The sequence below is a fragment of the Haematobia irritans genome, chromosome 1, assembly GCF_050003625.1.
Source record: "Haematobia irritans isolate KBUSLIRL chromosome 1, ASM5000362v1, whole genome shotgun sequence".
NCBI classification, from domain to species: domain Eukaryota; kingdom Metazoa; phylum Arthropoda; class Insecta; order Diptera; family Muscidae; genus Haematobia; species Haematobia irritans.
In genome coordinates this window covers 123,240,391-123,267,550 of record NC_134397.1, presented here as the reverse complement: position 1 = coordinate 123,267,550, position 27,160 = coordinate 123,240,391, and the positions used below count along the sequence as shown (strand labels likewise).

The following is a 27,160-nucleotide window of genomic DNA, read 5'->3' as shown; positions in this document are numbered from 1 at the left end:
ATTATTAACCTAATATCTGGCTAGAGTCAATGGTGGGATAGCTATCATTTGAATATTGATTAAGAGCTAATATATGATCCACGTAATCTCCCTAATATACGTCGTTAAATTTTCAAAACTCCCTGTTAGAAATGCTAGACAATCTGGCGGCGGACCATATAAACGATGCTCCAGACTTAGGTGACCGTTATTTCCTGGAGAGAACCATTGTTGCTTTGATACTAGTGTATTGATGGATGCTGGAGAAGATCGATGACTTGATGTTGTAAGACGGGATATTGCTGATGATGGATGACTCATAGGTGATATATAAGGATGATGGAGGTGAACTTGGCTGAGATGACACTTGATAGAGATGATATTACTGATTGTGAGGTGGAATGGTTGTTTGTAGATCCCTGAGTTCCACGCAGTTGATCATTAGGTTTCGACACTGAGATAGAGGCGCTCATTAAAGGTCTTTGATAGATGGGATATTTTGCACGAGAGACAGATCTTCCCATGTGAATGCTTCTTTTCCTGGAGATTTTAAGATGAGACTTGTTATGTGTAGACATGACTGATCGTAATGTATAGTTAATTCATGGAGGGTATCATGTAGTGTGACATGCATGACTATGTTGCGCTGATTAATGACACAGAAATAATAAGATTCATCACGAAATGGGTATATGACTAGACCATAACGGTCATATTGTAATAGATATACTACTTAGTGGATTATAGGATGAGACATTTGGGTCAAAGGTAACTTGTACTTCAGTCACCTCATTATCTGTGTAAAGATAAGCGATGTGATATGAGCGGCCAGAACCTGGTCCTGATATGATAGGTGGTAATGTCTTGAGTACTTATAACTTGATATCGTGCAGGTATATTTGAGATCTGACGTGGAGACGGACGCCTGGTAATGATGTGGGCGCTGTAAATGATCCAGAGATGTGTGCGAGACAGATGGACTGTAGTTATGGTTCCGGGGTTAGAAGTTAGGATATGTACCGAATTTTTAGGGAAATATTTGTTTTATACCTAAAGTTGATACTGTTTGAGTGAGTACATATTGTTCACGTATAATAGCTGCATATATCATGAGGTCCAAGGTTTACCCCATGAGTATATACCTGACATCCTCAAATATCCATATGGCGTACCTCGAATCTCATTCTTGAGTGATTACCCCCTTTTTATGTCCTTCCCTTAGGAAAGGTTCGACTTACATTAGTATCGTAACCTGTCAACAGGTCGACTAATTGGGCCTAACTCTTGGTCATTGCCCAAATTTATAACTTCAGTCGAAACGCGTCCACTGGACCCTGAAGTTATCCGCCCAGTGGATGACGTTCGCTGCATGGTGGCTTAATGTACCACCGCACGTGCAATTCGTAATAAGTACGTATTAGAGGTCTGCACAATTCCATTTGTAAATGCAGAGTACACGTGTACTTGCTAAATGAGTACATCTATTTGAGAGAGTTGCAAAACAATTGGTACACATTTTAATGAACACCAAAAGCCACGAGTAACTTCTTGTCGCTACTCTGATGTCTTCACTACCAACAAACACATATTCCTCTTTCTCTCTTATTGAAGTGTACTCAGAGTGATCACGTCGAGTATGTTGCGAGAACAAAACTTCATAGAGTACTCCAAGTACCACGTGCAGTTTCACAAATACAAGAAAACAGTTACTCTCCATAATATATGTTTTCGGATTGATATAAAGAACGGCAAACGTTAAGGTAAACGTGTGACATACATAAATATATGAAATATGTGACATACATACATATCTATGATTAATAATAATGGAAAGTTTTGCTTCACACATAACTGAGAAATACTTGTGGTACCACGTGAAGTGAAGAGAATCCATGTTGTACTTTTTCTCAAGTACTTACATTTTTATTGTTCCTTTTTTTCGGAACACATATTGTTTCGGATAAGTACTTGGTGGTATTTGACTAGCAAGTGTTCTCTTCACTTCACTACTTGCGCTCTGAGAGAAAGACAGTGTATGTACTATATTCGACAGCGAATTGCATGCATGTAGTGAAAAGTTATTCGATGCAGACCTCTAGTACGTATTACGAGAAAATTCAATAATCCGATATTAAAAATACGGACCATCGACGCACCTTCTGAGGGGATAACTCCTCGTATGAAGATCCTAACTTCCTGCCTGACTCCTCTACATGCTTTGCCAGATCTACCAGATGTGTCCTCAAATGACCCATCATTGACACTAATGAACTAATTGGGTCTAACTCTTGGTTATTGCCCAAATTTATAACTTCAGTCGAAACCCGTCCACTGGACCCTGAAGTTAGCAGCCCAGTGGATCACGTTGAATTTCGCTGCATGGTGGCCTAACGTACCACCACACTTGAAATTCGTAATAAGTACTTATTACGAGAAAATTAAATTATTCCGATATTTAAAAAAACACGTCCGTTCTGTTCTGTCGAAGGTTTAACAACACTAAGCAGGTGCATAAAGAATCCACCTTGACACATTATATACCGAAAGTCTTATTACGCACAACTAGGGATGCCAGACGTGCTCTTTTAAAGAGCACATGTGCTCTTTTTTTACAAAATGTGCTCTTAAAACAAGATAGGCCAAAAGAGCACGCAAAAGTGCTATATTTTTAGTTAAGTAGTCCTTTTGTGCTCTTTGTATGCATCACAACAAATATTACTCCAACGCGGTTCAATAAATGGTAAAAGTAAACTGAACATACGTAAATGCCACACTACGAGATTTTCCTACGCCGTCATTTTCTAATTAAATAGTGTTTTACTTTATATATCAGAGTGGAAGAAGAGCTCGCCGATGTTGCTTCTTCACTTTGTACTCTGTTCTAAATGTAAATAAACTTCTTTCAATAACATTTTTCTCTAAAACACCAAACAAATGACAAAGTATTGTAAGAAAATTAGCTTGTGTTGAAAGTGGTTTATTTTATGTAAATGTTATGAACCTTTTTTATGTTTAAATGAATTATTATGGAATTAAATGTTTTTATTTTATTTGAAAAACTGTGCTCTTCTTCGGTATGTGCTCTTTTTGCCTCTTCAAAATCTGGCATCCCTACGCACAACCAAGAAGTTTCTATTACGGATCTACCAGATGTACCCTCTAATGACCCGTCACTGGCACTAATGAACCAAATACAAGGTACTACGTGTCCTGGGTTCCACATCATTATTTCGTCATCAACATCACCAGTCTCTTTCCTACATTTGTGAGGATTATGAAAACTAATAACTCTATTGTGTAGGAAATTTCAACTTGGAAATCCAACATTCCACAATAGCGACTCACTGTTCCATAGACTTTAAAATGGGCAAGTCTCAAGCTGATCCTACCGTCACTGATCATAATCCCCAGATCAATAAAGAAGGGGTTGTTCATACTAGCAAGTGGAAGATCCCTGACATCTGCAGCCAACTCCTACTCAATCACCATGCTCGTCTACTATACCAACCATCAACATGATACCATCATGTCCACTGATATATATACCGTTACTCCGGGCCTTGGGCGTCCAACTCAGTCCTGATTAGGTTAGATGAAGATGAAGGGTACATGTTGTTAATGAATATTGATACAATGGTTCGTAGATCCGTTAATAGAAGTTTGTTGGTTGTGCGTAATAAGTGTCAAGGTGGATTCTCTAAGCACCTGCTTAGGGTTGTTCAACCGTCGACAGAACAGAACGGGCATGTTTGTTTAATATTGGAGTAATTGAATTTTGTCGTAGTAAGTACTTATTACGAATTTCAAGTCTGGTGGTCCAGTAAGCCACCATGCGAAATCCAACGTGATCCACTGGGCTGCTAACTTCAAGGTCCAGTGGATGGATTTCGACTGAAGTTATAAATTTGGGCGATACTTTGGTAAGTCACCTTTCCTAAGGTAACGGCATCAAAAGGGGTAAACCCTCAAGAAAGAGATTCAAGGAACGACATATGGATACTTGGGACGTCACGTACTCGTATATGGTCCACTGTAAAAGATAGAGATGTGGCCTCTTCTACTGCTGTTAGTAGATTGGGAAGATGCTTGAAGGGTATATAGTAAGATATCATCTATGTATTTATACCAATGGACTATCCCGTTGTCATAATGTATTTGAAAGCGATAGTCCAGATATATATTTGCCAGTAGATCAGAGTCGCAGGCTTCTTGGGGTAAAACTTGGACCTCATGATATATGCAGCTATTATACGTGAACAATATGTACTCACTCAAACAGTATTTAGCACAAGACAATAATTGATTAGGATCCATTGGATATAGATGTTTGCGCAGGGTAAACTAAGAAAGTGTTCCAACGAGGATAGAATATCTGTACGATTCATACTGGGATACATGTTTTCACAAACTTATAATTAGGGCACACTAGTACCTCAAGCTGGGTATGTGCCACGTTATCAATGTTCAATACATTTTGGAGACACAAGAAAGACTTCATAATCTGACCGAGAATGTGAGTAATGATCTTCGCCATGGGATATGTGTACCAACCACGGGTGCTTACTATAGGTCTACAGGGCTATTCGGGCTTATGTGTTTTGATTGTAACATACATATAGGGTAAATGCAGAAGCTGTGTATCTAATAGATGTAGTGATTGCTGATATTTGTAAAGGTAAGGAGGCTTTACCGGTTTCCAATTTTGATTTGATATACATACAGACCGTCGCCAATTATCACTCAGGAGGGTAAGCAGTGTTCTATAACGCTTATACCATAGTTTTTTTCTCAACTGGGTGGGCCGGACTACTTATAAACATGCTTCGTAATTAGCGCCAAGATTTTCCTTGACGCTTTGTATCAATATGACATCTTTATTTGAACGTATGGACTTGGTTGTTTTCAGAGCCGTGAGCTGTAATTTCTTCTCTAGAGTATTGTATGGTGTGACTGAGGTCTCAGACATGAATTTGTAAATAGTATGTAGATATTACCCTAATATCTGACTAGAGTCAATGGTGGGATAGCTATCATTTGAATATTGATTAAGATTGATTATTAACCTAATATCTGGCTAGAGTCAATGGTGGGATAGCTATCATTTGAATATTGATTAAGAGCTAATATATGATCCACGTAATCTCCCTAATATACGTCGTTAAATTTTCAAAACTCCCTGTTAGAAATGCTAGACAATCTGGCGGCGGACCATATAAACGATGCTCCAGACTTAGGTGACCGTTATTTCCTGGAGAGAACCATTGTTGCTTTGATACTAGTGTATTGATGGATGCTGGAGAAGATCGATGACTTGATGTTGTAAGACGGGATATTGCTGATGATGGATGACTCATAGGTGATATATAAGGATGATGGAGGTGAACTTGGCTGAGATGACACTTGATAGAGATGATATTACTGATTGTGAGGTGGAATGGTTGTTTGTAGATCCCTGAGTTCCACGCAGTTGATCATTAGGTTTCGACACTGAGATAGAGGCGCTCATTAAAGGTCTTTGATAGATGGGATATTTTGCACGAGAGACAGATCTTACCATGTGAATGCTTCTTTTCCTGGAGATTTTAAGATGAGACTTGTTATGTGTAGACATGACTGATCGTAATGTATAGTTAATTCATGGAGGGTATCATGTAGTGTTACATGCATGACTATGTTGCGCTGATTAATGACACAGAAATAATAAGATTCATCACGAAATGGGTATATGACTAGACCATAACGGTCATATTGTAATAGATATACTACTTAGTGGATTATAGGATGAGACATTTGGGTCAAAGGTAACTTGTACTTCAGTCACCTCATTATCTGTGTAAAGATAAGCGATGTGATATGAGCGGCCAGAACCTGGTCCTGATATGATAGGTGGTAATGTCTTGAGTACTTATAACTTGATATCGTGCAGGTATATTTGAGATCTGACGTGGAGACGGACGCCTGGTAATGATGTGGGCGCTGTAAATGATCCAGAGATGTGTGCGAGACAGATGGACTGTAGTTATGGTTCCGGGGTTAGAAGTTAGGATATGTACCGAATTTTTAGGGAAATATTTGTTTTATACCTAAAGTTGATTTTTTTTAGAAATGTCGTTAGAAATTAGAATATATGGTTATTATTATTTTTTTAAACAAGAAATTTGCAAACTTTTACATTATGCATTAATGAGGTTCGGTGGCAATTGTACTTTGAATGTTTTCAATCGCAATAGAAATTAGCTCTCCGATGAATATTTCACCGAGTTCATATGGAAACAGAGATGATCCAACAAATGTTGTATAAGGAGCACGGTTGCCACAGTTGGTAGAATTCTACCAAAAATTATAGATTTTTTACTGTTGTCTTGGTAGATTTTGGAAAATATTTCTCTCTAACTAAGAGGTACAACTAAGAGGAAATAAAATTGACAAACATTGTCGGAAAAAATTGACAAACATTTCGAAAGAAAAAAATATGTTTTCAAATTTAATTACAAAAATCACGAACAAACAAAACCAAACAATAAATGATTTAACTACTATTACTATTAACATTTATTCTGGTGTGCGCACAGCTTCACACTCTGTTTTACACTGAATTTAAATTTCTCTTATGTTTTTGTATCGTATGTCTATATATTCGAGCACAGTTCTCAATGTCTTTCTTGTAATTCATTTTCTCGTCAGGTGGAGTGTTGATAATGTGCAAGAGTAAATCTGCGTCTGTAGTTGTTTTCGTGGTCTCGAATTTTTACGTCTTCTAAGTTTGGCTTGTGACCTGTCACAGTGCACAGTGGGCCGCAAGCGCTGTTTTTTCTCCATGAGTTTGTCAGTGGCTTCAATATCCGATTTGTGAGAAGATAATCTAGTTTTCTGTTTTGTCATTGTAGTACCATTTTACATAAATTTACATTTAATTTTATAAATTACATTGCTTTTATCGTCATTTTTGATTTTAGTTTTAGTTTTACTAAATAATCCATTTACTGTTTTCGTAGTTTTTAACGCGAGCTGATATTTTTTTTTGTCGTACAAATTAGACTTGCACAGTCTTTCCGAAAAGCCAGATATATATGTCACTGGCTTGTAAATTTTAAGTTCTTTTTCGGTATTTCCATCTTTGTTGTTAATCTGCTTAGATTTTACCTTATATATTAGATTTTGAATTGTCCTTATTGGGAAATCATTATTGGTAAGTATTCTTTTGATTTTCTCTTCATTTTCGAAATGAAAACTAGGATCACTAATGTTGAATACTCTCCTGATGAAGTTCGTCGCAGTATTGATTATGATACGTTTGCTATGATTTGTATAAAAGTTAAGTAGACGTCCCGAAGCTGTTGGTTTTTGGTACCAATTTAATTTAAGTTGATTGCCTTGTCTGTGTATTATTGCGTCAAGATATGGCAATTTTTGATCCTGTTCCTCTTCCATCGTGAATTAAATTTGTCGGTTGTAAGAGTTTAGATCTTTTAGTGTTTCTTCGACGTCTGATCTTTTTATTATCGCGAATATGTCATCTACATACTTAGTTATTATATGCTTAGTTATCTTCTCAAATACGTCGTCCAAAAGTTCCTCCATAATTATGTCCGCTATAATTGGTGAAGCGGAGGATAAAATGGGCATGCCTTTTAGTTGTCCATAAACCTTGTCCTCAAATTAGAAATATCTTGTATCCTTAATGCAAAATGTTACTAAATCTATGAATACGTCCTTAGGTATTTTTGTGTAGTGGTCAATCTTCGTCCATTTTCTTTCAATCGTCTGAATCGCCAAGTTTATGGGAATACTTGGAAACAGGGATACAACGTCAAAGGAGATTAAAACTTCGTCATCTTGTATCAACACATTGTTCACTTTGGTCTTAAAGGCTATCGAGTCTTTCACATTGTATTTCGAATCTTCCGTAATATTTTTTAATATGTTTACTATGTATTTACATAGATTATGTGATTTGACGAGCAAATAGGTCGTAATGGTTAAAGGTTAGGTTAAAGTGGCAGCCCGATTAAGATTCAGGCTCACTTAGACTATTCAGTCCATTGTGATCGTAATGGTCGTAATGGTGTGCCGCCCTTGTGTATTTTTGGTAGTCCATAATCCTTGGCGCTATTGCGGTGTTACTGGTCAATTTGTTTTTCTCCTGTGTACTAATAACTTTAAGGTTAAATAGTTTATCCACTAATTTATTATTCTTTGTCTGAAGTCTCGAGGTTGGATCCACTTTTAATCGCTTATACGTACACGCAAAAAAATAATTCTTTCCTCCCAAACGAAATTTTAGACAAAGTTCGTTTCTCATTTGCTTTTCGCTGTAAGGAAGTGTATTTGGAAGAAAAGTATATACTTTTTGTGATAAACGTTTCCAGGATGTAAAAACAATTTCATAAAGACAAACTCAAAAAAAACATTGTTTTCTTGTTAATTGCATTTACATCTTTCTCACATCCACGAGGTTTTTAGTTCTTAACACCTTTTCCTGTAATACCAACAATGTAGAAGAAATTATACGATTTTATAAATTTTTAAAATTTTTTTACCTTTCGCCTGGACGGAGAATCGAACCGCGGACCATGCACTTTGTAAGCCAACACACTAACCACTGAACTATGTACCTGTTATGGTCATCAATAGATAAATATCCATATAAGTTATATTTATATAGCATAGCTTGCGGCGCCCACGAACCGAATAAACAAAGTTTATTTAACAGAAACAAACATTTAGTTTGGCACTGTGGAGCAGTGGTTGCTATGTCCGACTTGCATGCCAAGGGTCGTGGGTTCGATCCCTGCTTCGACCAAAGTTTTTTTTTTACATATATTCCAGATATGTTCGGAAGATTCCGAAAAAATGTTCAACATTACATTGTAGTATATTAAATTTTGAACTGTAAAATGTGTCTTATTAAAGACCTAAATTCAGAAAAGAACAGTGTTTGATATAAACGAAATGGACTGTGTTGTTGTTTCAAAAATAACTTTTTTTATTGAAAAAATAAAATTTTGTAACAAACGAATTTTTTTGGTGATAAAAGTTTAAAATTTTCGAAGCAATTCAAAAAACTCTAACAAAAGAAAAACGTTTTCGGTACACGTTTTCCAAACGTTTTTTTTCTTTGCGTGTATACATATCGTGTACAATCTCCTTCATCTTTAAATCGTAGTCTATTTTGTTTATTGCCACTGTTTTCCCCTTTGTCAGCACTTGGAATCAGAATGTCGTCATTGTCCTTTAAATATTTTCGTGTTTGTACACCCAAAAGAAAGTGAACCCACCGTGGAAGAAAATGTAGGTTTATTTTAGAAAATTTTAACTAAAATAGTTTTCTAATTGCAACATGTTACAAATAAGTTAATACTTTTTGTCAAATTGAAGAAAAATTATTATAAACAATTAATTTTTTTCTGTAATTTAAGAAAATTTAATGTGTTGAAAGAAAAATTTGGATTTAAAAATTGTTAAAATGTCTTTAGCGCTGTACGAAGTTCAAGACAGTTACAATTTTAGTAAAATTTATTCATTTGAGAGACTTATGAACTCAATTTTAGCAAACTTCTGCCATTTTAGGAAAATATGAACTATTTAATTTTTTAGTAAAATTGTGCACTATATTTGTATACAACTTTTTTCTTATGTTTAGTTTACGTCATTAAAGTTAGCAAAATATTATTCAAGTAAGGAAAAAACAGCGCTTGCGGCCCACTGTGTGCTGACAGGTCACAAGCTAAACTTAGAAGACGTAAAAATTCTAGACCACGAAAACAACTACAGACGCAGATTTCCTCTTGCAATGCTGCACATTATCAACACTCCACCTGACGAAAGAATGAATTACAAGAAAGACATTGAGAACTGTGCTCGAATATATAGACATACGATACAAAAACATAAGAGAAATTTAAATTCAGTGTGAAGCTGTGCACACCAGAATAAATGTAAATAGTAATAGTAGTTAAATAATTTATTGTTTGGTTTTGTTTGTTCGTGATTTTTGTAATTAAATTTGAAAATTTCTGTTTTTTGTTTCACTTCAGCCTTGAAAACGGTTTTGTCGAAGTCAACCGAAATATTGGAAATAACATTTAAATAAAAACATCAATCTTATGTTTTTTAATCGACCTATAGCCGAAACTATGATAAGTATTGCTTAACAATAAAATAAAAAAGTCAACGATAATCAATCAGAAATAAAATTTTGGACACAATTTTCTATAGAAATAAAATTTGGACAACATTTTCTATAGAAATAAAATTTGGACAACATTTTCTATAGAAATAAAATTTTCTATAGAAATAAAATGTTGACAAAATTTTCTATAAATTTAAAATTTTAACAAAATTTTCTATAAAAATAAAATTTTGACAAAATCTTCTATAAAAAGAAAATTTTGACAAAATTTTCTATAAAAATAAAAGTTTGACAATTTGGACATTTTTTGACATTTTTCAATATTTTTCATTTTTATTTATTCAATATTTCGTATTTTCATTAAAAAGACTTAATTTAAGAAAATGTTTAAAAAAAACAAAAATAATACACCTGTAGAGTAAATACCTAACGACTCGGTGTCTGTTGCATTACATATATCCTAGTACAAATTTTGTAGGGATGCCAGTTAAGACAGCAACTATTCCAGTATATGAACATATTAACATATTAAAAATTTTAATTACACAATGAATAACAATGAATTATACATAAGTTTATCATATACTGAAAAAATATTGCCCTCAGTCCAAAGATCTGCGATCCATATGTTACGAATGCTATTTTTTCTCAGCGTTTGACTAAGGATAACATGATTTTAAGAATTCTCAAAATTTTTCAAAATTAATGAAATCGTCTTTAAATTTGTTGCCTTCTTGTATCTTGACTACAAAGCTATAATGTGTTCAAAAACATAAGATGTCTTTCCACTCTTTATTTTATAGATGTATTTTATTTGAAACGTAGCAAATTTTCTACTTGAAGTCGAGTCTAAATTTGACCATTTAAGCTGTCGTTAACACATTTTAATAGGACTTTGATAACACATAAAGAATAATGCGGAAAAAACAAATAATTTCATATATGGTTCCAAGTATCAAGTACGCAAAACTCAAATTTAAAAGATAATTGTTAAGACACAATCCATACTTCAATTCTCCGCTTCTTTGTCACGGAATCAATACCAAAATCATTAGAGTAAAGACAAAATCATTGGAATCGGGCAAGCTTTTTTAGAGTAGTTTTCTCTCTTCCTTTTTATTGATTCGGAGGTACTATTTTATTTTCATAAAATTTTTACAAAGAAATATTACCAAAATATTTATATCCTAAACCACATAGTGCTCAGGGTATAATAACTATGATTACCAAAAAAGTGCCTTCCAGAATTAATGATTTTAGACCCCATAAAATATATACCGACCGACTCAGCATCTCATGAGTCGATCTAGCCCTTGGTGTCTGTCCATGTATTTGTTGTTCACAGGGTTTCGATCAAAATATTTGGCCTCACTACAACATTTTTTCAGTGTATTTATATCTCTAATCTAAACATACAAAATTTTAATATTAATTTTATACCAAATTGTTTTTCTTCCAAATAGTTTTTGTTTTTACTTTACTTATTATAAATAAACGTGTCCTTTATAGTGTGTAAATTTTTTGTCCTAAAATTTAGGTTGCATAATCTTTTACATAAATTCCAAATTAATATTTTACTAAATTTCTCTCCCCATAGACTCATATGAAATTCCTTTTATACATCGACCAATTGAATGGGCTCTGGTTTTGGATGAACGCTATATCAATTTCGATCCAATAGCATTTAATAGAAAAGAAACAAAAACGTTTAGTATTTGTAATGAGTCGAAATATGATATCAAATTTCATATTAATTTTCGCGAGAATGATGAAGAAAATGTACAGGGTATAATTGATGAAGAACACGATAGAATGGATAAATTTCCCTGGAAACATTTTCAAATAGAACCCAAATATGGAACGCTTTTAGCAAACTCATCAGCTCGCATTAACGTAACCTTTGCCCCCATCATGCATGATGACTTCCACACTTCAAATCTTCCGCCATTTCCAATTACAACAAATTTATGTGTAAAGGCAGAAAATCATTTGAAATGTGAACATTACATGATTGCTTTAAAGGGTCACATAAATGGACCAGAGGTTATTATAATACCAAAATCTCTTGATCTGGGAATTGTTTATTATGGAGAGGAACATTGTGCAAAAATTCAAGTTAAAAATGTTGATGGTAATTGAAAATTCGAAATTGATTTCATTAAAAAATCATATTTAGATTTTGTTTCCATTTTTTAAGGTATTACAGAGTGTCATGTCGATTTTCTGGACTTCGTAAGTCATGATGATGCCAATGCTGTGGTTACACCCAAAGAAGGCTTTGATTTGAAACCTTGCCAAATTGGATTATTCCATTTACAATTCTTTGCCAAAGTTGTGGGTAAATTCGTGGTTAAATTGAAATTCAAAGTTCACAACGGTGGAATATTTTCGACAATTATAAGGTAAGAGTACACCCAGATATGGAATATGATCACCTCAAACATGTTTCAGGAGCAAAATGTTTTTTTGGATGGGGAACATATAATATGTTTGTCGCAAACAAAGTTTTTTTCTCGACAAGTATTTATCTGATTCGGCAAACAGTTTACGAATACGTGTGCCGAATATTGTGTATATCGGTCCATATTTTGGCATTGCTCCCATATAGACCGATATACCGATTTGAGTTATTAGGCATCTACACGCTCACAAAAAATCGCTTCTGTAACATATACTCCCAAACATATTTTGCTTCAAGCATATACATTTTTGGGTATTGCCCAAACATTTATATGTTTGATCTCTTCCAATATATAATATGTTTGAAAGCATATTAGTCTAAACAATATATGTTTGGGTAGTCTAAGTTCCAAACATTTTGTATTTTTGCATCCAAATTCAATAATGTTGTCTTCCAAAAAACAATATGTTATTATGTGAACATATAATATGTTTGGAAGCATTTTGCACCCAAAAATATTATATGCTTAAAAAAAATTCTCCCAAACAATATTGTGCTCAAAATTTTATTTATTTATTTATATATTTACAATCATAACGAATTATGAAAATAAACAGGTAATATAGGTGCTAACAACATAGGTTTTCGACCTGAATGCTCAAAATTTTGTTTCTGCCCAATTGTATATTCCCCCACATTTTTCTCACTTCCACGAGATTTTTTAGTTCTTAGCACCTTTTTCTGTAATACAAACATTGTAGAAGAAATTATTCAATTTTATGATTTTTTTATTTTAATTTTACCTTTTGCCGGACGGGGATTCGAACAGCGGACCACACAGTTTGTAAGGATCAAAGAAGTAGCTGATCAATTGCCCAAGGAAAAATAAAATGTTAATTTTGTAATAACAAGCAACAACCACCAACTTAATTCAATATCGCTCCCTGTTAAATAGCGCTCCAAGCTACTAAACACATATATGTTTATAGGCTATTTCTAAATTAATATATGTTTGCATCCAAGCATATTATATTTACAAACATTTTATGTCCCAAACATAATATGTTCTAACATATTAACATATATGTCCCAAACATGTTATGCTTGTTTATGAACATTATATGCTTGCACTCAAAAATATTGTGTTTAAAAATTTGTGTTCCAAACATATAATGTTTATAGCCAAACATATGAAAAACAGCCTTTTTCATCCGTGTAGGTAAAGCAATTCTTATCCGATTTGCGTGGTATTGGAAATGTAGAAATATTTTAAGACTCAAGATATGTGTGCCGAATATAGTGTGTATTGGTCCATCATTTGGCATAACTCCGAATACGATTTGCGTGACCGATCTCCCGATTTGACTTCTTGGGACTATAGAAAGCGCAATTTTATCCGATTTTCATGAAAATTGATATGTAGAAGTATTTTAGATCCAAAAGTAGCTGTGCTGTGAATTTGGTGTGTATCGGTCCATGTTTTAGCATATCCCCCGGTCTATGTTTAGCATATATAGACCGATCACTCGATTTTACTTCTAGGGCTTCTAGAAATCATCATCTTCTTGCACGAATATTTTTTATATTTGGTGGTGTAAACTACGAATGCGAAGTTTGTTAGCATAGAAAACGCATTTCTCTGACTTAAAGTTTTTAAATTGTCCAAAAGTCGATAAATTTTTCAATAAAGTCGCTTAACAGGTTGGTTCTAACAAATAAAAATACATTTTTTTGTCAAAATTCGTTTTTATTATTCAACATAGTTCACTTGAAGAGCGATACAACGATTATAACGACCTTCCAGTTTTTTGATACCATTTTGGTAGTACTCCTTCGGTTTTGCCTCAAAATAGGCCTCAGTTTCGGCGATCACCACTTCATTGCAGCCAAGTTTTTTCCCTGCGAGCATCCTTTTGAGGTCTGAGGACAAGAAAAATCGCTGGGGGCCAGATCTGGAGAATACGGTGGGTGGGGAAGCAATTCCAAACCCAATTCATGAATTTTTACCATCGTTCTCAATGACTTGTGGCACGGTGCGTTGTCTTGGTGGAACAACACTTTTTTTCTTCATATGGCGCCATTTTGCCGCGATTTCGACCTTCAAACGCTCCAATAACGCCATATAATAGTCACTGTTGATGGTTTTTCCCTTCTCAAGATAATCGATAAAAATTATTCCATGCGCATCTAAAAAACCGAGGCCATTACTTTGCCAGCGAACTTTTGAGTCTTTCCATGCATCGGAGACGGTTCACCGGTCGCTGTCCACTCAGCCGACTGTCGATTGGACTCAGGAGTGATGGAGCCATGTTTCATTCATTGTCACATATCGACGGAAAAACTCGGGTGTATTACGAGTTAACAGCCGCAAACACCGCTCAGAATCATCAACACGTTGTTGTTTTTGGTCAAATGTGAGCTCGCGCGGCACCCATTTTGCACAGAGCTTCCGCATATCAAAATATTGATGAATGATATGACCAACACGTTCGTTTGATATCTTTAAGGCTTCTGCTATCTCGATCAACTTCATTTTACGGTCATTCAAAATCATTTTGTGGATTTTTTTGATGTTTTCGTCAGTAACCACCTCTTTCAGGCGTCCACTGCGTTCACCGTCCTCCGTGCTCATTTCACCACGCTTGAATTTTGCATACCAATCAATTATTGTTTATTTCCCTGGGGCAGAGTCCGGAAACTCATTATTAAGCCAAGTTTTGCTTCCACCGTATTTTTTCCCTTCAGAAAACAGTATTTTATCAAAACAGGAATCATTTGAAGGTTGGTACTATATAAAAATAATATGCATTTAATACTAGCGACGCCATCTATGTGTCAGACCGGGGACTTATCAGTCAACCTGTTAGTCCTTATAGTTAAGTGATTAGATTTAAAAATGGTTATCTTTACTTGAAAGATAATATTGTTTGACTAAGGAGCCACCGTGGTGCAATGGTTAGCATGCCCGCCTTGTATACACAAGGTCGTGGGTTCGATTCCTGCTTCGACCGAACACCAAAAAGTTTTTCAGCGGTGGATTATCCTACCTCAGTAACGATGGTGACATTTCTGAGGGTTGCACAGCTCCTCTAAGTGGTTTCACTGCAATGTGGAACGCCGTTCGGACTCGGCAATAAAAAGGAGGTCCCTTGTCATTGAGCTTAACATGGATTCGGGCAGCACTCAGTGATAAGAGAGAAGTTCACCAATGTGGTATCACAATGGACTGAATAGTCTAAGTGAGCCCAAAGATAATTGAGTATAACAAGATTAAGCATTGTGCTCTTATAAAGAGAAAACAAATGTCAATGTGTAGAGGGCTATGAGAAAAAAATTTTTTTATTTGTCAATTTTTTCCAAAGCAGCTCTGCCCAGGAATAAATTTAAACGGCAATATTCACATAAAACCATAATGAATATTCGCTTTAATATACACATACGTATTATTTTAATTTTCTACAATCGTTTTGGTATTGCTTTTGTGGGATTTTATTCAGAAATTTATGAAAAACACAAATGTTATGATATTTTCCGACGCAAACGGCAGTACATTTGAGAGACACGTCGACGCAACTTTATGATATTTTGTTGGCAGAGTCCTCTGGTGTTTCAGTTTTGCTATGACAAGACTGCATCTTCTTCTCAATTATCTTTGGTGAGCCTGATACATCGGGCTGCCACCTAACCTAAGGTCAACTTAGCTTTAATAATTCTGAAAAATTCATCAAAATTAATTAAATCGCTTTTAAAAGTGTCGACTTTTTGTATATTGGCCCTAAAGCAAAACAGGATTCAAAAATTGGAGATATTTTTCAACACTTTAATTTAAAGACTTTTTTATTGGAAACATGGAAACATAATTCCTACGTGAAGCGGAGTCTGAATTTGAAAATTTAAGTTGTCGTTAACAACAAGAACTTTGATAGCATATGAAAAAAAAAAAGCTGAAAACCGAAAAGTCAGGTGTTAAACTGATGCTAAAATTAACTTATTTTTATTGGGAAACATTTACAGTGAAAACTCTGAAAGGTGGACACCGACGTTCGCCTAAATTTTGTCCACATTTGAGAGATGTCCACACCCTCAAAAAAAATCGCTTCTTTAACATATGTTCCAAACATATTTTGCAGGAAGCACATATATAATTGCATACTGCCGAAACATTAATATGTTTGTTTTATGTGAACATATTATATGTTTGGAAGCATTTTGAGCCAAAAATATTATATGCTTGGAAGAATTTTTCCCAAACACGATTGTGCTCATTCCCTAACATACTCGTAATTTTCACTTCCACGAAATTTTTTAGTTATTGGCACCTTTCTCTGTAATACAAATAATGTTGAAGAAATTATTCACTTTTATAATTTTTTTAAATTTTACCTTTCGCCTGCACGGAGAATCGAACCGAGGACCATACAGTTTGTAAGCCAACACACTATCCACTGGGCTACGTAGCTGTTATAGTCACCAGTAGATAATTATCGTTTTAAGTTACATTTATATAGCATAGTTTGCAGCGCCCACAAGCCCATGCAAACATAACATTATTTAACAGAAACATACATTTGTTTGCCACGTGGAGCAGTGGTTAGCATGTCTGCCTTGCATGCAAAGGGTCGTGGGTTCAATCCCTGCTCCGACCGAACATTTTTTTTTTTTTTTTAATTTACACATTTATATTTATACTATATTAATTTTTTTAAATGAAACATCGAAATGTGCGTTATTAAAGATTTATAGTCAGTAACAGTGCTTGATATAAACGAAATTGAATGATTTTTGGATAAAATATTATTTTTTATTGCAAAAATAACAATCTTTAATAAAAAACTGTTTTTGTACAAAACTTTAAAATTTGGAAGGAATTCAAAAACTAACAAAAGAAGAACGTGGAGTCGAGTATAAACATACATACATAATTTTATAATATAAACATAAATTTATTTAGGAGTGAACAGTTTTTTACTAGCATTTAACACCATCGCTCTAAAATTCCTTTTATTTTTCTTTAATAATTCATTTTAAAGAAAATAAACTTTTTAAATTGTTTTAGCTGTAAAAGTCGAACTTTATGCCCGCTTTTATATTTGATGGTGTCCGTCAACTCCTCGTGGACTACTTTTTAATAAAGAGAAACTAAACTTTGTTTTTTTTACATTTTACTGTGTAATTTTTCACTATTTCCTCCTTATTTCATTTTACCGTCCCAACTCTAAAAAGAGTATAGTGCCCTTTCGTTATTTTTATGAAGACCCCTGATCTCTTTTAACGAACCAAGAAAAAAATAATGCCAAAATGATAAACAAAACACATGTCCACACATACATAAAATGCTGCTCTCAAAGTGAAAACATAAGCTGTTTGTTTTTCAAATGTCTATTCTCTTGGTTCAGAATGTATATTCTCTTTATTCAAATTAAATAATATTTAGACTTAAACATATCAAATTTTTGGCCTTATCATAAAACAGTTTTCCGAAACAACATACAAGCGATTTCACAGAAATTGTTCTCTTTTGACTCTTTTGCTGTGTTATGTTGATATCTTTCGTCAACTCTCCCGGTTTCCATCTCTATTTCTCTCTATACTCTCTCTGTCGCTTTGAATAAAATATCACAACATATGTATGTTTAGTTGAAATTTGTAAATTTATATATGTTTGTATTCACACATATGATTTTTATGAAACATTCATGCCCCAAACATAATATATTCTAACATATTAACATAGATGTCCCAAACATTTAGTGTTAGTTTAGGAAAATTACATGTTCGCACTTAAATATATTGTGGTTTAAAATCGTGCCCGAAACACATTTTGTTTATATCGGAACATATGAAAAACATATTTTTCTAACAGTGCAGGTATGAGAGGTTAATTTTAATATGTTAATATAGCAACCGTCCCCAGACAACTGTCCCCTTTTGGGAGCTGTCCGGTTTTCAGAGTGTCCAAGTTTGAGAGGTTCCACTGTACAGTACTCAAAACTCAAAGAGAATTGTGTCTTAAACGTATCCTTACGATAATTCTCCGCTTCTTTGGCGCGAAAAAATGCATTCTACATTACATATAATTGTTCTCTTCTTTTAGGGGAATTTCACAACAAGTCAAAGTAAAATGTTTTCCAGATTTATTGGATTTGGGTAGAGTACCCATATGTGTACCACAGAAGCATTTGGTACTTTTAATAAATCCGCTCACTGTACCCATAGCTGTGAAATGTTTCATACCCGAAGATGGTATTGAAACACCTCTAGTTTTAAATGTTATCGACACGGATGAACATTTACCAATCCACGTAAAAGACCCAATTTATTCTATGCACGTATATGAAGGTCAAAAGGATGATGATGATGATGCATCTGTTTTTGGCAATAAAATCCATGGATGTGGAGAAACTACAACAGCAGAATTGAATTTCCAAATCGATGGAAAAGTATCGCAACTAAGCTATCGTTCGGTAATGTCTGTTTCCAGTTCCTCTCAAATGACTTCCTATAGTACGGAATTTGAAGAACAAGCACTAGGTAAGTTGAAGGATTTCAGTCTTTTACAAAATAGAAAAAGTTGTTTCAGTCAAAATTTATAAACACCACCTGCACGCAAAAATAATTCGAAACGAAATTTTAGAACCACGAAGTTTTCTTTTGTTCCCAGCAAAAAATTTGGAAATTGTTCTAAAGGCACAACTTTCAAAAATGTCTTCCCAAAGACCACGAAGTTTTCTTTTGTTCCCAGCAAAAAATTTGGAAATTGTTCTAAAGGCACAACTTTCAAAAATGTCTTCCCAAAGTTGTTCTTAATTTTAGCTACACAGAAAGTTCTTTTAATTCAATATTTGATAACTCATGTTTTTAACAAAAGTTAATTTTTACTTTTTTGTTTAGGTTAAAAACAGAAAATGCTAAATCCAATGCACAATTTTTTAAAATATTTGAGGTCAAATGTATCACAATCTTTGAAATGCATTAGAAATCATAAAAAATATAAATATTATTTATTTGGCAAAATATCACAAAATTATTTAATTCACATCCAAAACATTGAATTCGGATCACACCTTAAGAAGTGATGCAAATTCAGTGCAAAGGCGGTTGAAATGGTAGACATCCGTCCTACACAGAAAAAAATATCACGAAAATTATTCCATTTAAAACTTTAATTGATTTTTAAAAAATATTCAATTAAAAATTTAATTGATTCACAAAAATCTGTTGTATCATTTAATTTTTTATTTGACTTTAGTGATTGATACTGTCATTTCTGTGATTGAAGACATTTGTGATTGAAGACAAAAAATATTTTTTTGTGTATGACAAGCCCATATGCCACTTTTTACACTACTTCCGGTTCCAAACAGAAATTTTTCACGAATTTTTGGGAGACGGTTTTTTGCTGGGTTGTTAAAATTGTTTCTTACAGGCTAAACAAAGTTCGTCGGGGACAAACGTGCCAATGGGTACTTAAACAAAAAATAAATTTTCCTTGTCTAAAACTGCGTTAGGATTTAAAGTTGTTAGAAAAGTAGCAGAGAGTATCTGATCCCTGCAAGTCATTTGCCTTTGAATGTTTCATTATCGGTCATTTATATACATCTTTTTTATATTTCCATAAAGATCACATTCCCAACTTGGCATCACACTTGCTCAACTACCTCAAGAAAAGCCATATATACGATAAACCAGAAATGGAAAAAATGGTACTTGACGAAGCACTAACCGCATTGCTAAAGATTCCGTATTTTTGCGATATGGACAAATATAAAAATTATTGTAACATGAATTGGAATGCCTTAGCATCAGATCCCAAAGAGATTTACTGTAATCGTGAGATTATCCACCTTTATCCCAACACGGGAAAAGTCATTACCATAGTAGTAATTCCAAATATCGTTGGGCGCCAACATAAATTCATAGAACTTCGTCTATGTCCCATACTAACTCACCTGAATGATGTTGATGAAGATCCAAACTTAAAACAAACTGTGGATTCACATAATTTCCTAACAAAACTTAAGATTGACTACACATGTTCTGTTCCTGAAATTCGATGGAATAATGAAATCGATATACAAGACCGTCCTATGTTTGCTGGAGAATTATATGAATTTGAAATGATTTTTCAAAATTGTAGTACAATTGGTGGATTCTTTTACTATGAGGCAATTGTAAGTATCAAAATAGCAAAACTTTAAAACTTTAGAGTATGAATTTCCCTCCCTTTTAGCCTGATAATAACTGTGGTACCATGCGATTTTTAAATAGCCGTTGGAAGTATTTTATTGAACCAGAATCAATTGTGAAAGTTCCATGTTCCATTGAATTCAAGAAGACTGGAGTTGTTATATTGCTGGGTCTGTAAGTGTGATGTTTTAGTTTAATAATTTTTTGAGTGTGTTGAAAAGAAAAGGCAAGATACAAATCTATAGCATAGATATGTCAGATTGGGGGATTTTTCCCCCAACTTCTCGTGGTTGGGGACATGTTTTTCACTTTGGGAATCTGGGGATAACGGCGTGATTTGGGGATATTTCCACTTCAATCACATAGTATTAAATTTATTATAGAAAGTATAAAAGCGAAGTACAATAAGGTTTATGGGCTAAACCGCGCTCCTATTTACTATCGCGGCTTCAATTTGAAGAAGGCCCAACTTCTATTTGGGTTTATTTCCTTAACCACTATTATCCGAACTACAAAGATATATAACCCGAAATTTTTACATACTGTTCTTATGGATAAAGAAATTTATTGGGAGAAATTGTTTGGCAAAAGATGGAATGATTCGGAAGTTATTGACATCCAAAATTTTGCGCTTTGCGAATTTCTAAACCAGAACATAGGGGATAGTATAACGTTCTGAAAAAAAGAAACAACAAAATTTTTATTGCAAAACTCACATCAATTAACACAATTGACCACATGACAGACTTGCTAAAGTCCTATTAAAGAATTCGATAATTCCTATTAAAGAATTCGATAATGTGAGATTGTTTTCCTTTTTTATAGCTTTAAATTTACATACATACAATAATTATATAAAATTTCCTTTGGGGATTTTTCCATGGGGTAAAATATTTCGGTTGGGGATTTTTGGGGATATAAATTCGAAATTTTGGGGATCCCTCTCGAAAAAATCTGTCAACCGTGATACATGTCTAACTATACCCATTTCAATCCAGGTGAGTCTTAAAATGTCTAATGGAGAAAGCGTACAGGAATTGTATCTTTGACAATCGAATCGCCTATATACCCACTGTCATCATCATCTCTTCCTAAAATTATGTATACCTGCATATTATCCGTCCATTGTAGTCTAGGTCTTAGCCCTCTAATGTCCAATCCCGCCTTTAGTCGAGTTTCGTTAAAACAGGAAAACGAAAAGAAAGAACAGCATTATCATAAGACATAATAAGCACTGGACATACAGCTGACTTTGAAAACTGCAGAATACTGGACAAAGAGAAAAGAGAGAGAAAACGAATGACAATCGAAAGCTTAAGAATACGAGTACAACAAAATATAAGACGAATGATGAACTTGAAAGAAGATACGGACAACATAACAGGTTGGCTGATAAGTCCCCGGTCTGACACATAGGTGGCGCCGCTAGTATTAAATGCATATTATTTTTATATAGTACCAACCTTCAAATGATTCGTGTTTTGATAAAATACTGTTTTCTGAAGGGAAAAAATACGTTGGAAGCAAAAAATTGGCTTGATAATGAGTTTCCGGACTCTGCCCCAGGGAAATCAACAATAATTGATTGGTATGCAAAATTCAAGCGTGGTGAAATGAGCACGGAGGACGGAGAACGCAGTGGACGCCCGAAAGAGGTGGTTACCGACGAAAACATCAAAAAAATACACAAAATGATTTTGAATGACCGTAAAATGAAGTTGATCGAGATCGCAGAGGCCTTAAAGATATCAAAGGAACGTATTGGCCATATCATTCACCAATATTTGGATATGCGGAAGCTCTGTGCAAAATGGGTGCCGCGCTAGCTCACATTTGACCAAAAACAACAACGTGTTGATGATTCTGAGCGGTGTTTGCAGCTTTTAACTCGTAATACACCCGAGTTTTTCCGTCGATATGTGACAATGGATGAATCATGGCTCCATCATTACACTCCTGAGTCCCATCGACTGTCGACTGAGTGGACAGCGACCGGTGAACCGACTCCGAAGCGTGGAAGGACTCAAAAGTCCGCTGGCAAAGTAATAGCATCTGTTTTTCGGGATGCGCATGGAATAATTTGTATCGATTATCTTCAGAAGGGAAAAACCATGGCGTTATTGGAGCGTTTGAAGACTCATATGAAGAAGAAAAAAAGTGTTGTTCCACCAAGACAACGCACCGTGCCACAAGTCATTGAGAACGATGGCAAAAATTCATGAATTGGGCTTTGAATTGCTTCCCCACCCACCGTATTCTCCAGATCTGACCCCCAGCGACTTTTTCTTGTCCTCAGACCTCAAAAGGATGCTCGCAGGGTAAAAACTTGGCTGCAATGAAGGGTTAATCGCCGAAACTGAGGCCTATTTTGAGGCAAAACCGAAGTAGTACTACCAAAATGGTATCAAAAAATTGGAAGGTCGTTATAATCGTTGTATCGCTCTTGAAGGGAACTATGTTGAATAATAAAAACGAATTTTGACAAAAAAATTAGTTTTTCTTTGTTAGACCGGGGACTTATCAGCCAACCTGTTAAGTGCTGCTTTCAGTGTTGCAATCCTGAAATCCCGGCTGCAGTATGTCCTTTACCGTATAGATTTTCCTTGTTTCGTTTTGCTTCTTTTGTGCTAAAAATTTGAGGCATTAGAGGGTTAAGGGTGAAACTAGGTCCGCTAGTAATCTAAAGCTATATGCCTCTAAAATTCGCTTATGCCTTACACCAAATGCAGGACACTCACACAAGAGGTGTTTAATTGACACCTTTTTGTCCGCATCACATCATCTGTAGCACGGCGACCCGTTTTAGCACATATCACTAGTGATACCCGACGTCTTAAAAGCATTAGCATATCTAGTGTGCGGTTTTAGTTTAGATGTGGATGTATTTACTTGGTGTCTTTGCAACTCTTGCAATTCTCCAACTTCGTCATTATAACAGCCTTCTCACGCTGTATTAGCGTCCACTTAGCCACATGCATACCTACAGATTCTAGTTCCCCTGTTCCTATGGCCAGGAACCCTTATTAGGTAAATATTGTACTGGTAAGCCATAGGTTAGGTTAGGTTAAAGTGGCAGCCCGATTAAGATTCGGGCTCACTTAGACTATTCAGTCCATTGTGATACCACATTAACTAAAAGTACCTATTACATATGGGCACTTCTAGTTTTAACCGCTGAACCTTCTTGATTATTTTCTTTGTTGAACCAACCAGATTGTTCCAAAAACATTAGCAGACTGCTTAAGTTAACGTTTTCCAGATCCGCCAGTAATCTGAAGCTATATGCTCCTAAAAGTTGCTTGCGCTTTACACAAAATGCAGGACGTGTGAGTGTCCTGTGTTTAATTGATTCCTTTTCCTCCGCATCATGACAGCTCGTACAATAGTCATTATACTTCGCGCCTATAGTTTTTGCAAAAAACGCCTATCAGGCAGCGACCCGTAATAGCAGATAGCAGGAGTGATATCTGACGCATCGAGAACACTAGCATATCTAGTGTGCGGTTTAAGTTTAAATGGAGCCATATTTGCTTGGTGTCGTTACAGCCCTTGCAATTCTCCCACCGAACATTTGCCATCATAACAGCCTTCTCACGCAGAATGAGCTTGCAGGTAGCCAGGGGCATACCAACAGATTCTAGTTCCCCTGGAATATGTAGCCTTGCCAACTCATCCGCGTCGCAGTTCTCCGGTATGTTCCTATGCCCAGGCACCCATATTAGGTGAATATTGTACTGCTCAGCCATCTCATTGAGAGATTTGCGGCAGTCGATGGCCGTTTTCGAGTTGAGGACCACAGAGTCCTAGGATTTTATTGCAGGTTGACTGTCTGAGTATATATTAATGCCCACATTTTTTGGAACATTACGTCTCAGCCAATTCGCTACCTCTCTTATTGCTAATATTTCAGCCTGAAAAACACTACAGTGATTAGGTAATCTTTTCGCTATTCGAAGTTCCAGATCATTAGAATATACTCCGAAACCCAAATGTCCATCCAATTTGGAGTCATCAGTGTAGAAATCTATATATTCTTTATTCCCCGGGGTATGTGTGCACCACGCCTCACTGTTGGGGATTAGAGTCTCAAACTTTTTGTCGAAAAGTGGACTCGCCAAAGTGTAATGCACTACGTTAGGTACATCTGGCATTATTTTGAGGACCGAACTGTGACCGTAACATTTTTCCGACCACAGCGATAGCTCGCGCAACCGCACAGCCGTTGTTGCAGCTGACTGTTTGGCCAAAATGTCTAAAGGCAATAGATGCAGCATGACATTAAGGGAATTTGTTCCTGTCTTGCTGAATGCGCCTGAGATACACAAACACGCCATACGCTGAACTTTGTCTAAACTTGTTGGCTGGTGAAGTGCCGACTACCAGACTACAACACCATATAGCATTATAGGTCTAACCACTGCCATGTATAGCCAATGCACAATTTTTGGTTTTAGTCCCCACTTTTTTCCTATTGCCTTTTTACACGAGTACAAAGCTACCGTTGCTTTTCTCGCCCTTTCTTCACTATTAGCTTAAAGTTCAGCTTCCTGTCCAAAATAACGCCAAGGTATTAGCACACTCACTTATTTATTCATTCCAAAGAAGGGGTGATAGAACTCTTCCTTGGGGAGTGCCTCTGTTCACATACCTTTGTATGTTTGCTTGTCCTAGTGTGGCTGAAATACGTCTCTTCATTAGAAGTTCGTTTAATAGCCTAAGTATACATGGATCAACATTCAGAGTTGTCAGTCCATTAGCAACAACTTTCCAAACTAAATTTCATTTTAATGCTTCAAACCTATTGCAAAATTTATTGAAAGCAATCAATTTGCAAGGCCATTTGAATTAATGTTGAAGATGGGATTCACTATCAAATTGATATGGCGTTACCTATGAAAAATGCTCATCCTTGTGTTTGTTAGGGAGCTTCAAACTGCTTGTTTCGGTTTCACGATTTCTCCACAGTTTGGCACATCTGAGGACCGAACAGTGACAGTGACTTCTTTTCAACCACAGCGATAGCTCGCGCAACCACACAGCCATTGTTTTAGCTGGTCAATATGTCTACAGGCAATAGATGCAACATGACATTAAGGGAATTTGTTCCTCTCTTACTAAATGCGCCAGAGATACACAAGCACGTCATTCGCTGAACTTAAACCGCGGAAAACTTGCGTTCTTTGTACTACATCACTAGTACAGTCTTTGCAGGATTTAACCCTAGACCATTCTCCTTTGCCCATTTCTCAGTCAGCCGGAGGGCTCTCTGTACAATATCTCTAATTGTTGTTGGGAATTTTCCCCTGACGGCTAAAGTCAAAGTCATCTGCATATACCACCACTTTTATCCCTTCTTTATTTAGGAGAACCAGAAGGTTGTTTATAGCTACATTCCAAAGAAGAGGTGATAGAACTTCTCCTTGGGGAAATCCTCTGTTCAAATACCTTTGAAGGTTTGCTTGTCCTAGTGTGGATGAAATACGTCTATTTCTTAGAAGTTCGTTGCCGATCCATTTAATATCGAACGAATAAACGTTATTGAATGCCCCTTCGATGTCCAGGGAGAAAGTTGACATTAAAAAATACCAAAGTGTCGATGATCTCAAGACGGCGGAATGAATCAAAATATCACAGAGAGTAAGGGACCTCCCTTTTAAAGCCGAGTCCGAAAGGCGGTGAAACCATTTGGATAAGCTTAGAAACACTCAGAAATGTCACCAGTATTACTGACAAGGAATAATTCACCGATGAAAAATTTTTTGGACTTCGGTTGAATCTGAGATTGAACCCATGACATATTGTACGCCAGGCGGCCATGTTAACCGTTACACCATGATGGCTGCCTGGAGGGTATACAATTGACCACTTTCCAAAAATGTTTCTTTTTACTTGTCAGACCACCAGTCGTTCAAATAGTTCAGGACAAAGATGAGACGAACGGTATCAAGAACAGAAGATACATACAGTATGATCACAAATCATGCAGGAATGCATGAGAACGCATAACGGTTAATCTGAATAAGGTAAGGGCTATTTACTTGTCAGGGTATACCGTAATAAGAGGGCAAGATCGCAGCAGGTTGTAAAATAAGAGAACATAAGGTCGATAGACCTTGCTGCCTTATGAAAGCCTGGGGCAACTTCGCGGCAGGAAAGAGGGCGAATGCGATCCAGAACCAGAAATCTGATGAATGTGGGTATGAATGAATCAATAGGGTCATGAGAATTTTGACGTTCCCATAGAGTTGAGCCCACATTTGGTGTATTTGTTCTATCACTGTCTTACTTTCACCACTTACTGAGCTCGTCATTTGGAAGGAGACATAATACCGAGCCTGAACCTACACCGAAAAAAGTAAACTATTTTTTACGAAGAATGAACTACCTCGAACGAAAATTGAACTTAATTCTACTCCACATTTTGAGATATCCACAAAGCGATGGTAAAACTTATTGCCCTA

General features: G+C 35.5%; 1 protein-coding gene across 1 annotated transcript in view; it reads left to right on the top strand.

Annotated features, from left to right (window-relative positions):
• The window catches only part of LOC142221779 (uncharacterized), a 59,929-nt gene that overhangs the window by 13,545 nt on the left and 19,224 nt on the right, over positions 1-27,160 (top strand). The window contains exons 5-9 of the mRNA XM_075291587.1: positions 11,709-12,242; positions 12,309-12,513; positions 18,607-19,043; positions 20,133-20,683; positions 20,743-20,873. Coding sequence (XP_075147702.1) covers positions 11,709-12,242; positions 12,309-12,513; positions 18,607-19,043; positions 20,133-20,683; positions 20,743-20,873 — 1,858 coding nt within the window. The remainder of the gene's footprint in view (positions 1-11,708; positions 12,243-12,308; positions 12,514-18,606; positions 19,044-20,132; positions 20,684-20,742; positions 20,874-27,160) is intronic.